The sequence below is a fragment of the Epinephelus fuscoguttatus genome, linkage group LG15, assembly GCF_011397635.1.
Source record: "Epinephelus fuscoguttatus linkage group LG15, E.fuscoguttatus.final_Chr_v1".
NCBI lineage: Eukaryota > Metazoa > Chordata > Actinopteri > Perciformes > Serranidae > Epinephelus > Epinephelus fuscoguttatus.
Window position 1 is genome coordinate 24,672,060 of NC_064766.1, and position 15,201 is coordinate 24,687,260.

Genomic DNA, 15,201 nt, shown 5'->3' on the forward strand with positions numbered 1-15,201 from the left:
GGTGTGATTTAAGGAGGGTGATGAGTCCATAGTCAAATAGGGAACACCCCCGCAGGGTCTAGACACTAGTGGTGGTAGAGGTGGTGAAGATGACGAGAAGAAGATGCTGATGATCTGGATGAGTAGAGAAAGTAGATTCATTATACCCTATTGCCACTTGATCAGTGCCTTTTATGTCTGCATATTACGCGCTAGGTATCCTGCTGCATTTGTTGTTGACCAACCTAGTCTCACTCCAAGGTCACTGAAATTCAGCATTTGGGCAGTGACTTGCAGCGTCAGACACCAATGAAAAAACCTGTGGTTTAATGTTGGTATGATATGTGGCCAGTTGCCATTATAGTTTAAAGGCGAAACAACAAACACCAACACCAGCACCCAGCAAACAACAACTTTCACACCAGGAGAACAGTTTTTGTGTCCTGTGCAGTGGCGTGCACATACTTTTTGAAGGGCAGGGGCGAAAAGAAAAAAAAGGGCACTTTAGCACGCATTTTGGCTCCCAGGAGGGCACTTTAGTGAGCGTTTTTCAACAACTGGGCCACGAGGGGGGGCAACCGCCACATATCCACCAAACGTCGATATGTGGCGAGGTCAGAGCGACAATGTGTTGTCTGGGATGGGTCATTTTACACCTGTTAAATGTATTGTGTCTTTTTAAAGTACGCTTCCATCAGACGGCGCCTGTCCACATATCATTCTGCTGTGACAGGTGTCATGTGGCTGACCGGCGGCTTATCATAACACTGTGAAAGGTCCTGGCCAGTCACATTATATGAATACAATTCTGCAATTAATGCCGTTACTTCTGGTTTAATCCATCTTATTATGTTTTGGTGAAGGAAAAATCCCAGAGGCTCCATTTGCATTGATTTTGAATGGTATCAACATATTTGACGTGTATCTCATGTGTTGTTGTGTTCTGGTTTATACCTGACATTTTTTGTACGTTATTTAAACTCCATGTCGCCAACTCCTTGTGTCAATGTGAAGAACACTGAAACTGTTGTAGCTTGTGGTTTGTTTTTGTTTGAATATATTACAGAGATGCTCACATTATGAAAATTAAAAGATGCAGAATGTGTTCTGGAACAGAACGTAGTGTCATGTTCTGTAGAACCTCTTTGTGGGGCCAGAAGTTGGTAAGTACAAGTGGAATGTTGCAACAGACAGTTTGACTACAGCAGTCAAACAGTGCAGACGGACATCACAACTTGACTCGAATTTCAAGAGAGATCCACAACACCGCGAAGATGCTCGGACAACGTATTTTTGGCCGAAAGGTTTGTCTCTATCTCTCTTTCTGTAGATCCACGGCTTTTAACGTGACCTTGTGAAATGAAAAAGTTTCCATGACTTCAGTGTGTTTTTCGATACTTGCAGTCAAATTATAGTCTATCTAGAGGTTTTTTGGTAGTCCAGCACAGATGCTAGTGTTACCCTGATTCCCTCGACAAAAGCAGAGGGGATTTTCCCCTTATATTCACTTACTACTTACTAAAGGTTTAAAATTTCACAAGAGGGATATTCACTGACATATCTTATGTCCTAGAACAAAATGTGGAAGTCTTTGGTGCAAAACCAGATTCAAAAAACTAATTGACCTCAAAACAAGGAAACCAAGTGTGCAAAAATGCAAACTCATTTTCAGGGTTTAGGACTCATTCCCAGACTACTCTATAAAGGCATTTTAATTTTCAGTCAGTGTTCATCTTATTTTTCTTCATTCTTAACAGAAGAAACAAGGATCTGTGAAGACTGTGTCTGATGAGAAGAAACAGCACTCCAGCCATCAGACAAGGTAAGGACATACACTTCAGTACAAAATACACTTCAGTGGTCTGTTTCATTTGCTGCCTTTATTAAGGGTTTAGAAGGATTTTACCAGAAATAAAGTAGTATTAATACAAGTATTTACATTTTTTAGTATGTAGTTTCTTGGTAGTAATCCAAACCTTTAAGAGTTAGTGCCAGAGCTGCAGACCTGAGATTTGAAAGCAAAATTCTCATTGTTTTTTAACTGGTAAAATCTTGGAGCGCTAAAAAAATAAAATAATAAATGTACAGGCAACATGTACAAACTGTCTGAGATTAGTGTTTTTAGTGTCAAGTGTTTAAGTTTGACGCAAATTGTTTCTGATTGTGTTAACTGTGAGAGTGATTTTTTTTCTGGAAACAATTCTTGCAAATGATTTATGATTCATTTATCTGGCCTCGAAAGCAGAAAAACTAACTGTGTCTCTCTTAACCACCAGTGGCGGTGTCCAGGATGTACCTGCTGCTCCAGGCTCAGCAAAGCCAGCTTGGGAGGACCGACAGCCAAAGAAGAAGAGCTGGTGGAATCGCCTCTTTGGTTACCTTGACGTATGTTTGACGTCAGAGTGTCAGAGCTTCACATTAATCTCATTTTAGTAGACTGTAACATTTATATTTAAACATTTTAGTTGGAAATGGCTGCGAAAAAAGAAGTTTAAAACAGTTTCCTCATAATATTGCTTTGGTTTTCACTCTACAGAAGAAAAGTGTTCCTGGTAGGAGGCCTTCAGCCCCACAGGAAAGGTAAGACCATTCAGAGTGCGTTTTTGTTTCTACAGACATGTTGTTTGCTAACTCTTTCATTTTCCCCACAAAACTCCAGAGATGAGCACAAGGACACAGCGTGTCTGTATGATTTATCTCTGTAAAATAACCAACCATGTTTCTCTTTAGACCTACTGTCACCACCTCAGACGCTCAAACTGCGTCACAAAAGGAAGCCGTGAGGAACTTTTGGCGTTGGCTGTCAATCAACGGCAGGGTATGTTTCACAGAAAAGAGCCAATGTCACCAGATATTCACCAGCCAGGACTCAGTGAGAGTACTGATATAGTTAATTGTTATGTTTGCATTATTGAACAATTCAAGTTTGTTTTTCCTCCAACAGAGAAAACGTGTCTCACCAGCCAACATCACCAACGACAAAAAGACGGACTCACCAAAGCCTGAGAGGAGGTAGTGACATTCATTCCATGCTGCTTTCAGTGTCTGTCAGGAACATAAACAGTTGATAATTTTTCTTAATTCCTCTTATATTCACTGACTAATATTCTCACATAGATAAACTTTTCCTAACATATCATATTTTTAACTATAAGTAACCTTAATGAAATCATGTTCTCCCAGTTTTTCGGTCAACTTATAAACACACACACTGCTCTGTCAGCATCTTGCTTGTTTATTAACCCTGTGTTTGTGTTTTTTTGTTTTATCTCCATAGCAATAAAACAAACAACATCAAGTGCTTCGGGTGAGTACATCTGCACATGAATCAAAGTTGTAATGAGAGATGAATCCATCAAATCAAACTGAAATACCTGTTTGTGATTGGTCAGTGAAGAATGAATACTGACGTGTGTTTTGACTCGCTGTGTTTCTGTGTCAGATTTCCAAACATTGGGCAGACCTGCTATATGAACGCAAGCCTGCAGAGTCTCCTAACATTAGAGGACTTCACTGGGGGCATCAGTCGCATGGAGAAGGTCTGGAGCTTAGTACCTGAGGCTCAACTGATGAGGTACAGCAGCCACACACACACACATTCACACTTACGTCATTCTCAAGTTTTTCCACAAACCTGAGTACCAAAATGAAACACATGCAAAAATGTCTCTTTTTTTTTCTTCTCGCCTTCTGCAGAAGCTTGATGGATGTCAGGGACGTTCATTCGTCCATAGACGCACGAGTTAAAATCCCCCTCCTGAAGTCCTTTAAGGATGTGGTCTCTGCCCAGGCACCTGAGTTCTGGGACACTCAGCAAAAGGTGAGTCAGCGGCCTTCACATTCTGTTGTTTCACCTCCTGACTGTCTGGGCTCTGTGTTTAAACTCTTCTCTGTGTATTCAGGACGCTCATGAGTTCCTGACTACAGTCCTGGAACAGATGAGAGGTCTGGCCCCTCTGCTGCAGGAGACAGCAGCTTTCATGGGCACACATTATACCTGCCCTGTAGAGGATAACCTGGTGATCACAATAGAGAACACCAGGACATGCAAAAGGTGAGACGGCACAGTTCAGGGTCACACACAGTCAGTTTTTAATGGTGTCACCTTAATGATCTGTTCTTGAATAAGCCCTGCTCTTGTCCTGTTATGAAACAAAACTGTGTTGTGACCACTGCAGCCAATATTAATGTGTATTGTCTCTAATGTGCAGCTGTGGAGCACAGTCAGTGAGACAGGAGGAATCCACAAACCTGTCTCTAGACCTCATCCCTGGAGGCTCTGTGGAGGAGATGCTCCAGGAGTACCTTAAGGTAAAATCCACAAATCCTCCTTCAGTCACATGATCACTGACTGATCTAAAACATCATGCAACAAGCACTACACACACACACACACACACACACACACACACACACACACACACTGCCTCTGTCTGAGCATGTGGACGTGTTGTAGTTGTGTTCATAACACACAGCCTGTTTTTCTGTGCTGCTCTGCAGGAGACGGAGGTGGAGTTCAGGTGTGACTGCGGAGGGAACAAGTCAAGCTGCAGATCATCCTTCCTCACTCTGCCACAGTAAGTGACATCACATCTGACATAAATGATCACCTGACCTGGGTGGTTCCCAAACTAGGGTCCACTGACCCTGAGGGACCCTTGAGAGTCAGTTGATCTCAGCGTCAGACACCGACGCACAGAGGCACCCTTTGTGGCAGTATGACACGCAGCGGGCAGCAGCAGTTTGTGACGCTGCCTGCAACAACTGTAATATAAAGGGAAAGAAAGTCTGTATAGGGCAGGCAGGAGGGGAGGTGAATGGGTCAAACAGACTCTGGACTTTCAGCTCTGAGCCAACTGTTCACTTCCAGTGTGAAACCAAAATCAGTGGAGTTATTTTGATAATAACATAGTGTGCTAGCGTGTGTAGCACGCTACACTACTGATGTATGTCACGTGACGTATGTAACATAACGACATTGGTAACGACTGAACCTATTTTAAGCCAAACCATGTTGGTTTTTGTCTAAATCTAACTTTAGTTGCCTAAACCTGAAATAGAAAGGAAGTAAACATAAAAAGGAAGTCTTTTACCTACGTTTCAAGTTTATTTTGAGAGAGAATGTATGCACGTAACGAGCAGAAACTGCACATTTCCTGTGAAAACAGAAGTGTATTTTGAAAAGACACAATGCATGTAAGGAGTGTAGATTATCGTGTCGTCCCTGAATATCCAAAGCTGACGCAGGGGGGTACCTAGGGTGTCATATTTTGAGGTGTAGGTCCACTGACAAAGCGTCAGTATCTGACGAGTTAGGATAAGAATGTGTTGCTCCACTTTGTCTTTAGGCTCAACATTAATCCTTTCATATTTTCATACCTTTTCCCTCAGAGTGCTCATCCTGCAGCTGAAGAGGTTTCGCTACTCTCCCTTCTTTGAGCTTGAGAAGGTTGATGACCCTGTCAGGCTGACAAGGGACCTGCCGGTCTCCTCCACACAGGTAAAGAAAAACAGAAACACAAAAATCAGGCTCACGTGAAAGTAAACATGTGTACAGTGTGTGCTGTTGTTTTGTGTGTGTACGTGTGAAGCTAACTCTTATGAACTGTGTTCCTTCACAGGATGGAGGCTGCTACAGCTTGGTCAGCGCCATCAGCCATTTTGGCTCCACAGAAATGGGTAAGAGAAGCACACACTGAAGGCTGAATGTGACCGTCTGTCGTCCTCTGTCATGTTGTAGATAGAAACGTTTCAGGTCCTGATGGAATTAACCAATTATAATTATTCACTTTATTTATTCTGAGTAGTTTTAGTGGAACTTTATCCTTTTCTGTGTGAAATTGATGGTTATTTTTTCCTTTTGATTGATGAATTTAGTTATTAGCACTCTGCTTTATTTGGAACTCTTTTCTGCTACGTTCTTATGTTTTATGTAAAAAACCATAAAAGTTTTAAACATCATGTCATATTCAGAATCTTTCTGATACCACTCTCTAAGTTGTAACTAATGGTTTTATGAATGGTTAAGAAATAAATAATAATGCTTTCTAGGTGAGTTATACGCTGAGCTGTCGTGATTCTGAAAAATTCCACTTAGTATGTTATCAGTTAACCTTCATAACATCAACTTTGTTTCAAGATATTAATAAAAATCTCTCTCTTAGGACACTACATCAGCCAAGGCATCCACCCAGACCACAATCCGGACAAACCAGATGATCATTGGCTCACCTACAATGATTCAATGGTCTTTAAGACGTCCGGCAAGTTAGTCTGTGAGCAGCGGAAGAGGGGTGCTTACATCCTGTTCTACAAGAGAAGTAAGAGGACAACACCGTCACATCCTTAACTCAAGTCCTGAAGAAGAGAGAGATTTTTAAATGCGCCAACATAGTGTTTATATCAAGTGTGTTCTCTTCATTCTCAGTAGTGTAACCCAACTGACGACGTGATGTCGGACTGAGTGACCTGCCACAGTCAAGACGTGATGTCGGACTAAGGGACCTGGACATAGTCAAGACGTGATGTCGGATTAAGGGACCTGGATACACCATACGGAGACAGGATGACCATCATGGAGCCAGGAGACCCGCCGCGGGACAAGGAAGGTAAGTGAGTTCCTAATCTTGTCTGTTTTCTTGGTGCAGTTGTTCAACGTGACGGTGGACAACAGATGACCAAGAAAGACGACTGGAGGATGAACGAAGAAGATGTCCCGTGGCCAGGAGCAGCTGATGGTTCCCTTGCCCTTAGGAGGATGGGCCCCCCCAGAGAGCCTGGTTCCTCCCAAGGTTTCTTCCTCTTGTGGGGAGTTTTTCCTTGCCACTGTCGCCTCACAGTCACTGGACAGCAGGACAGACCCAACTCATCTCTTCAGCATTGACACCACAGTTGTAGAGATGGTCCTGCATTGTGCCAGAGTATGGCTTGCTCTCTGGGGAGAACTACAAAAAGAAAATCAAAGAAAATAAATACTATTGGACTTTAGGATTTTGTTGGTTGTATTTTAATGTATTTGTCAGTGGGAGTTTTTATAGCTCCATAATAAAGCGCCAATTCCAAAAAAGTTGGAACACTGTGTAAAATGTAAATAATAACAATCAAATCCTTTTTGACTTATATTCAAAATGAATAAAGTCCAAAGACAAGATATGTAATGTTCATGTGGCATGTGTGCGGACCCTTAGCTAGCTAGCAAATTGACAAATGGGGATGGGAATGGGCTGTTAAATTTAAACAGTGCAAAATTCCTGAGCTCAACTTGCCTTGGAAAATTTCCAGAAAACATCCACCCCTTTGCAGCCTAGCTATTACACTATGATAAAGTAAATTCCAGCAACATTGAGCAGAGGCATTACATTATATCCCGCAGCAAGGGCTATGTATTTAACCAAAAGAGACAACTGCACCAGGAACTGTGTACTTCAGTTTAGAGGTGACAGCAGATTCAATAAAGTACTGTATTATTTACATTTTTATAGATGCTGTTCAGAATTAGTCTTATTGTGAGATGATTACAATTCATCTCCCACTGACTGGAAACCGCAGGGTTTACTTCTCAAATAACGGCAGTGTTCGCCTTCAGTGTGAAACCCCAGGGACTCGTCAAGTGCTGATTGCTTGCTTGTTATGCATAAAATAGTAGTAATAGATCTGCTATTTGGGTTCATATCAATAAATTGACCAATAGGTCTTCACACTCTTTGTACTCATTCAATTACAATTACAATTTTTATGTCTGCTAAGGCACTATCTTTAGGCTATTTTTGCAAAACTGCACACACTAACCACAAAACCTTACACCAAACTAGCAAAACATGATATATCCCTTGCAAAAGCAAGAGACTGCACACGGATGGTATTAATCAAAAACACTTGTGGCTTTTTCTGTCTGAGGGGTATAATGTTTGTGGGTATAATTGTGACGAGTGTATTTAGGGCCCAAATACAGCACTCTGGAAGTCAGCGACAGTTGTTTAACACAGGCAAATAAGAAACTTGGGCAGATGAAGACACACAGGTAACAGTTTGTTCTTCAGGCTGGAGCCCACTCACATTCTCTGGGGTTCAGGCTTGACAGTCGAACCCAGAAATGGGGCCATGAGCCCACGGACCAACACGGTTCATACTGTTGGGGGGTGACGGTACCTGAGAGGGGCAGGCAGGGGACATGGATAGAGGAGTCAAGGAATGAGAGAAAGTGGATGCAACATTTGAGGTGGAGCCCATAAACTTAAAAAATAACTGATGTAGCTACTGTTTGGTCACCTTTTGGTTTGTGGACATTTTGAAGCCTTGAGTTCAGCATTTTGCCCATCGCCATCTTGGCCATCAAGAGCCAGAAGTGACCATATTTAGACGAGAGGTTGGAGCTGTGGAGGAGTGAAGGACTGATTTGAGTCATACAGTGTTTCTCAAAGTCAAGGCAGGATCCTTGAGTGGCTAAGATTCAATTAAGATACGTCATTGAATTACACTGAAGGATTGTTGCAATGTGAAGGATCCTTCGAATTCTACCAAGGACCAAGTCCATCCTTCAGGATGCGTGTGTGTATCCTCACCCACAATTCTTTGCACACAATGTGCCTGGGCTGTTGTGGATCAGGCCACAAGACTTCATCCACATCTCTGTTTAATACTGGCCTTCAACTCCTCAAGTGTTACAGTAAAATGTTTCTTTACACGTGTAAGGTTCTAGGGCAGGGGTCGGCAACCTGCGGCTCTACTCAATTGCCTGTGATGAGTCAAAAGATGTCAGCGATATTGAGCAAGTTGCGCTACTATGCAGATATGTGAACTCTGCTGGGCCACAGGAGGAAATAATTGAGTTGATACCACTTAAAGGCCAAACACAGGGGGAGGACATCTGTGAGGCTGTGTTGGATTGTTTAAAAACCAAAGAAATAAACACCAACCACCTGGTTTCAGTGGCTACTGATGGAGAACCGAGTATGACAGGAACACAGAGGGGGTGTGTGAGTTTACTCCAGAAGTCGCTGGATAGAAAGCTGCTGACGTTTCACTGCATCCTGCATCAAGAGGCATTGTGTGCTCAAACATTCTATGCAGACTGCACAGAGGTGATGAATCTTGTCATTCAGATAGTGAACAACATAATGGCAAAAGGATTAAACCACCGACAGTTCCGTTCATTATTAGAAGAAGTTGAAAGCACATATTCCGATCTCCTGCTGCACAACAGAGTCTGGTGGCTGTCCAGAGTGCAAGATGACCGTGTTTGCCAGAGATGTACAGAGAGGTACGCTGTCTCACTTCCCCTTGTTAAGAGAGTTCAAAGAAGCACACAGTGCTCAGATAAATTATGGGCATTTACACCGTGCAATCATCACAATGCAGACTGCATTTGGGAGAAGATTCAGCGAGTTCAGAAAGGAAAAAAAACACACTATCCTTCCCCATCACTCCCCTGAGCATCGACCCGGCTCTGTTGAATATGACTGCATTTGCAAGTGTGAGTCAACCCAATCTTGAGATCGAACTGGCCAACATAGCTGACAAAGACATATGGGTGTCTAAGTTCAAAAGCTTGACAGCTGACCTTGAAGATGTTGCTCGTCAGAGGGCCAGTCTTGCTCAGGGGCGCAAATGGAGTGATATTGAAAACCTGCCCAAACTGGACAAACTTGTGTTCGAAACATGGAGTGCCATTCCCGACACTTAAATAAACATGAAGAAGTATGCGTTTGGAGTCCTGTCGATCTTTGGATCCACATACTTATGCGAGCAGATCTTCTCCAGCATGAACTTCATAAAAAGCAAATATCGGTCTCGCCTCACAGATGACAGCTTGCAGTCCTGTGTGAAGATCAAAGTGACGTCCTACACCCCCGATATGGATAAGCTGTGCAGCGAAGTTCAAGAGTAGAAATCACATTAACCAGGTGAAATAAATTATTTAATGAGCTATTATTTTGCAAATGTATATTTTTATATTGGTTCCTGAACTGATTGTGTTTTTATATTCAGGTCGACGGTTGACTGCTGTACATGACGAAGAAATAAAAGGACCACGGCACACTGAAATAGACTTACGTCATAATAAAATATAAACTGGCATTTTTTTGTTTTCCCTTTTTTAGTTAAAGCGAATATGCCGCAGCTGTATGCCTTCAGAATACTGGAGCGAGTTGATTTTTTTTAAATTCATTAATAAGGGAAGGACCAGTGTATTTTTTTTCTAGAGTTCAAAAGAATTTGGTGTTTTGCTCCGTTACACCCAGAAATAAAATGTGAGTCATTTTCTGTCTAGTTTTTGATTTCATAAATGCTATAGCATAAGTGTAATGAAACTATAAATGGTGTTATCGTCATTTTAGGGATCAAACAGAGTTTGCGGCTCTAGGTGGGTTTTATTTGGTGGGAAATGGGCTCAAATGGCTCTTTGTATGCTGAAGGTTGTCGACCCCTGTTCTAGGGTTTGCTACTGTGGGCTCCTTAGTGTACCTTCAGAATAGTATATGAGGCAGTTGTCAGTAACATGAGTAACACAGGCTTACATCTCACCCTCACTGAATTCCTCCTTATTGCTTCAATTCCCCTTTCATTGCCTACAGACATCAGTATTTGGTCTTTGGATGATATCATTCGGGAGAATAGATGATTTCTCAGTGATGTCTCACGCCACACCATTACCACACTTTCCATCAGTGCTCAAGGCCCCATTACTGTGACATTTGCTTTACACACATCTCTTTTCCAGACAGTATCCACACTTTGGCTGCAATCAGAGTGCAAGCAAAAGTGGTCTCTTTTTTTTTTTACTTATATGTAACTCAGATCAGATTTTTTTTAGAATGTGAACATCACAAACCCCACAGACTGATATTTTCTATTCTGATTTGGGCCACTCTTATATGTGGCTCTTAAACAGATACAGGTCGGATTTTTTTTTGCAGTGCAACCTCAGTCTGAAAGTCATATTAGAATTTGTGCAACTTTTACACACCTCTATAGTTTCATGCTGAGAGTCTTTTGGAGAGGTGCTGACAGATGTAGTTAAAAGCATCCTGAATTTTTGGATTAAATTGGTCTAAGTGAAGCCATTTATGTCACGATCCCACCACTCCTGGCTCCAAATCTACATCCACACACACCTCCGTACAGAAGTTGCAACCAACTGTATATTATTTGTACTTGGCCACACATGAGCACATCAGGGATGTGTCTGAATCTGAATACGTTGTCCAGAAGAAGTACAAATAAAGTGTCATTATTATCTGAGAAACAAAGTTGCCATGTTTGTGCATAATATTTTTTTAGATTGATTCGTGTCATTGTGGATGGCCACAAGATACAAAAGACCGTTCTTCTTGAAACATAGGGTTTTGATCTCAAACCAGTTGAGTGAGTGAGTTGAGATTTCTTTTTTTTTTTTTTAATGAAAATTGTAAGTAATTACTTTATTCTGTAATAGCCCCCGCTGAGTCAGGGCACAGCAGGCTGGGAGCACATTGGAGGAGGAATAGCGAGACAAAAGCCTGGTGTGGGAGCTGGATTTCTTTCAAACCCGTGCAAATTAGACATCCAAATGAAGCATAGAAAGTTTAGCTCGATTTAAAAATCTCAGTTGAAATATGACAAACACTCTGCTTTACCTTGTATTTCATTCAATATTCATCTGTTAGATGTAGCTATGGGTTTAATGGAATTTTGACTTTGCGTCCACAAACACTCTGCATATAATAGGAATATTAGGAATAAAAGTCCCCTGAAATAAGAAGAAACCCTTTGAGAAACACCCTTTAAAAAAAATAAATTTATTTATTCATTTATTGAACTATACTGACTCATTTGTATATTTAAATTTACATTTATAAACATGTATTTATTCCCTCATTTATCTACTTAAGGATTATAGCAACTCTTACCTTTCTTGCATTTCACACAGCACTTGGAAAAAATCTTAACATCCACACCTCCCGCCTCCCTCCAAAGGCCTAGTCCCCCCTCCTCCATTACATCCTCATTACGTCTATGATAGACGTAGGTGTTGGCAAGGTAACGTTAGATACACGGAAGAGGAGAGTGTAACATTACAACCAAGACAGTCAAATGCAACCCTGGAGTTTTAAAACTCAACCGGAGTCAGTGATGACTGATGATGGTGGGGGAGCGAGCGGTTACATCAGTCGAAGGCCTCCACGTGGGGAAGACAGACAGAACAGGAGAAAACTCCGAATGCAATGGTTGGTCTGAGTTTTCTTAGAACCATATGAGAATGGTATGATTATGAGTTTTTATTTCTGGTGGAATTCATTTGTTAGTGTGCCATCAGTTTATTAATAGCATTTTAACCTAAACAAAGAAAAGCATAAAATTTCCAGAAAGGTAAGTGTTGCTTTAATTTCATATATTGTAGGCCTAACTATCGGACAGAGCTGAGAGCTCTATCCCCTAACTCCCCTAACTCAGGTTGCCTGTGAATGCTTGGACTTCGGACCATAGCTTCGGATGCAGAAGAATGGTGTCCCAATGCCATATTGGCCAGATACTCTGCAAGACTGAGGTAAGGACAGTTGATTGTTTCTGGTATTCAAACTGCTTCCTTGGACGTTTTTAGGGCTGTAGTCAGCCAAAGAAAATCTTGGTCAACTGAAGTCGTACATAATCTTAAAATGATCGATTAGTCAAGGGAAAAAAAAAATCTGCACGTTATTTTTACTTCTTTGGTGGTGCGTCTGTCACTCTGCAGTTACACCTCCAAAACACTAGTCGGCGGTGGAGGACTGTGTTAAGTGTTGTAAAGTAACCATAGACTGTATAAAAATAAAAATTAAAATTAAAAAAAAAAGGAAATTAGCTAAAGAGACCAAAACCATTATTGTACCAGGCTGTAAACATGTTTATTTCTGCTTTAAAGTTGGGCATTTTAACATGGGGGTCTATGAGGATTGACTCACTTCCGGAGCCAGCCTCAAGTGGACAGTCAGTGAACTGCAGTTTTTGGCACTTCCGCATTGGCCTCACCCGTCTCCCCCGGAGGTTGGGGCTTGAAAGTAACACACATTAAACATGGCTTAATAGAGACAAATTCAAACACAAGTACACAAATCAGCTTCACTATAACTCTCAGCATTGACAGACAAACACTTGTTTTTATCTGGACACATTTCCCCCACCAATACAACATGCTAACATTATTAGCGCAAGTCTATGGCATTTTACATTGTGTAAATTAGCCTAGCTACTAGCGATCTTTCCCTCTTCTCATCTGAAGCCAGGGACAACAGCAACATTTACCAAAGGTAACGGTACATAATCTGGCTCCATTACAACTCACAAGATTAACCAACAAAACAACTGTCTTATACTAAACACGTTTTCCATGCAAATACTACATGCTAACGTTAATAGCGCCAGCCTATGGCATTTTACATGGTATACATTAGCCTAGCAACTAGAGATCTTTCCCTTGTCTCATATAAAGCCAGGGACAACAGCGACATTTAACAAAGGTAAGGGCACTCAATTTGGCTCCATTACAATTCACCGACAAAACAACTGTCACACTAAACACAGTTTCCAAACAAATACAACATGCTAACGTTATTCATTTGCATTTTACATTGTTTAAATTAGCCTAGTGACGAGTGGAGATTTCCTCTGCTCATATAAAGCCAGGATAAATCCCAAAGAAGATAGAGCACACACAAGACTTAAAATGCTATTTTAGTGGAGGCTTTACTGTCTTCACAATTTATTGTTTCTTATCTGTGAAATACAAGTAAATGCAAGCTTCGTTTCTACTGAGGGAAATGGTTTCAGTATACAGAAACTGGCGAGTTCAACGATGTGTAAACAAAGGAGGTATTTTGAAAACACCCCCATTTTCACAGGTAATTTAGCCTGTCCCTCCCGCTGCAGGAAATGATGGATTAATCCTGAAAAGCTATTGATGTATCATTTTTCTCCTTGTGAAAGTAACACGGCGATTATTCGAACAATGAGAATTTGGTCAGACAAGAGCATATCAACCAAATCATTGACCAGTCAACCAGGAGACTACAGCCCTAGACATTTTTAAGAACATTTTTATGTGTGCCTTTATATTTTTTCATGACTACATTGCATTGTTTTTTGAGTAAGTAGTATTTTAGTAAGTTAACTCATTGCTTTCTTTAGGGTCCTATCAACACCACTCGTGGGTTTTAAGTAACTATAACTATTTTAATTGTTGTAATAAATTATTCTTTTTAACTTGACTTGGACTCCTTGGTTATTTCAGTGTTGCTCTCCACCTGATTTTAAAATCTACTTGGTATACCCTACACCCCCCTTACACATGTATGCATCGTGTTCATATCTATGACGAGCTCGCTTCTTCAGCTGTCCAATTAAGAAGAAAATGAAGACACTTTCAATAAAGTGAGTGGTAAAGAAATTACTTTAATGACTTAATGTTGCACATTTTGATTGACACTATCATAAGTATAGAGTATTACTAGCCTTATCACATAAAACCACATTAGTGGTTATCACTAATATCACCTCAGTACACTCAGCTCACACTCTGTATGTAATGGATTGCCACACAGTATAAAAGATCTCTAATATATATTCATGATGCAGCATGTTTGTGTTGGCATGTGTTTTTACCTGACAACATTATACAATTAGTGGGCAATCACCTGAAGACATGCACTAATGCCATGCATATATATTCATTTTTTTTTCTCTCGGTTGTGTCATCCCTGTCACGTTCAATCATGTGTGCTGCACCTCTGTGAAACATAAAAACAGGTCAACAACTAACCAGCATTGGAAGTCCCTGTTTTTGTTTTGTTATTTACCTCATGTCACTTGTTGTGCAATTTATTCCCTTTTTTTCTTTTTCGTGGTCTGGAACAATCCGCTGTCCAATTGTTCAGAGAGCTCTCTAATCCAGTCTTAGATCTGAGTCGTGCAGCGCAGCCTAATAGGATCGTAGTATTAACCCTGATGACAATACCACCAGCTGTCGCAGGGCCCCCTGTTGGCCACCAGGAGGACTGTGTCAGTAGGGGTTGGAGAGACGGAGAGGGAGGTGACTGACAGGGAGCGAGACAGACACAGATAGACAGAGATAGAGTGTGATGCTCTTAGTCTCATGTGGAATAATCACGGGAGCAGTTTGGAGGAGGAGCACAGAAGCATCTAAAGTGCTTTATTTTTGGACGACTACCTCTTTAATTTTACTCTTCACCCCTCTCCCTTAATCAAACC

At 41.2% G+C, this 15,201-nt stretch overlaps 1 protein-coding gene across 1 annotated transcript; it reads left to right on the top strand.

Annotated features, from left to right (window-relative positions):
* Window positions 1-909: 909 nt before the first annotated feature.
* Window positions 910-6,863, top strand: LOC125902014 (ubiquitin carboxyl-terminal hydrolase 37-like). Its single transcript, XM_049598100.1, has 16 exons — window positions 910-1,283; window positions 1,737-1,801; window positions 2,256-2,364; window positions 2,516-2,559; window positions 2,710-2,797; window positions 2,924-2,991; window positions 3,257-3,286; window positions 3,422-3,553; window positions 3,676-3,799; window positions 3,882-4,033; window positions 4,191-4,290; window positions 4,480-4,556; window positions 5,371-5,479; window positions 5,601-5,658; window positions 6,144-6,299; window positions 6,407-6,863. The coding sequence occupies exons 1-16, from the start codon at window positions 1,254-1,256 to the stop codon at window positions 6,412-6,414; spliced, it is 1,350 nt and encodes a 449-aa protein (XP_049454057.1). The 5' UTR covers window positions 910-1,253; the 3' UTR covers window positions 6,415-6,863.
* The last annotated feature ends 8,338 nt before the right edge of the window (window positions 6,864-15,201 follow it).

Coding starts and splice junctions, on each gene's coding strand:
- LOC125902014 (XM_049598100.1), top strand. CDS start 1,254: ATGCTCGGACAACGTATTTTTGGCCGAAAG. Junction 2,560..2,709: donor CCTTCAGCCCCACAGGAAAG/GTAAGACCATTC, acceptor GTTTCTCTTTAG/ACCTACTGTCACCACCTCAG. Junction 2,798..2,923: donor GGCTGTCAATCAACGGCAGG/GTATGTTTCACA, acceptor TTCCTCCAACAG/AGAAAACGTGTCTCACCAGC.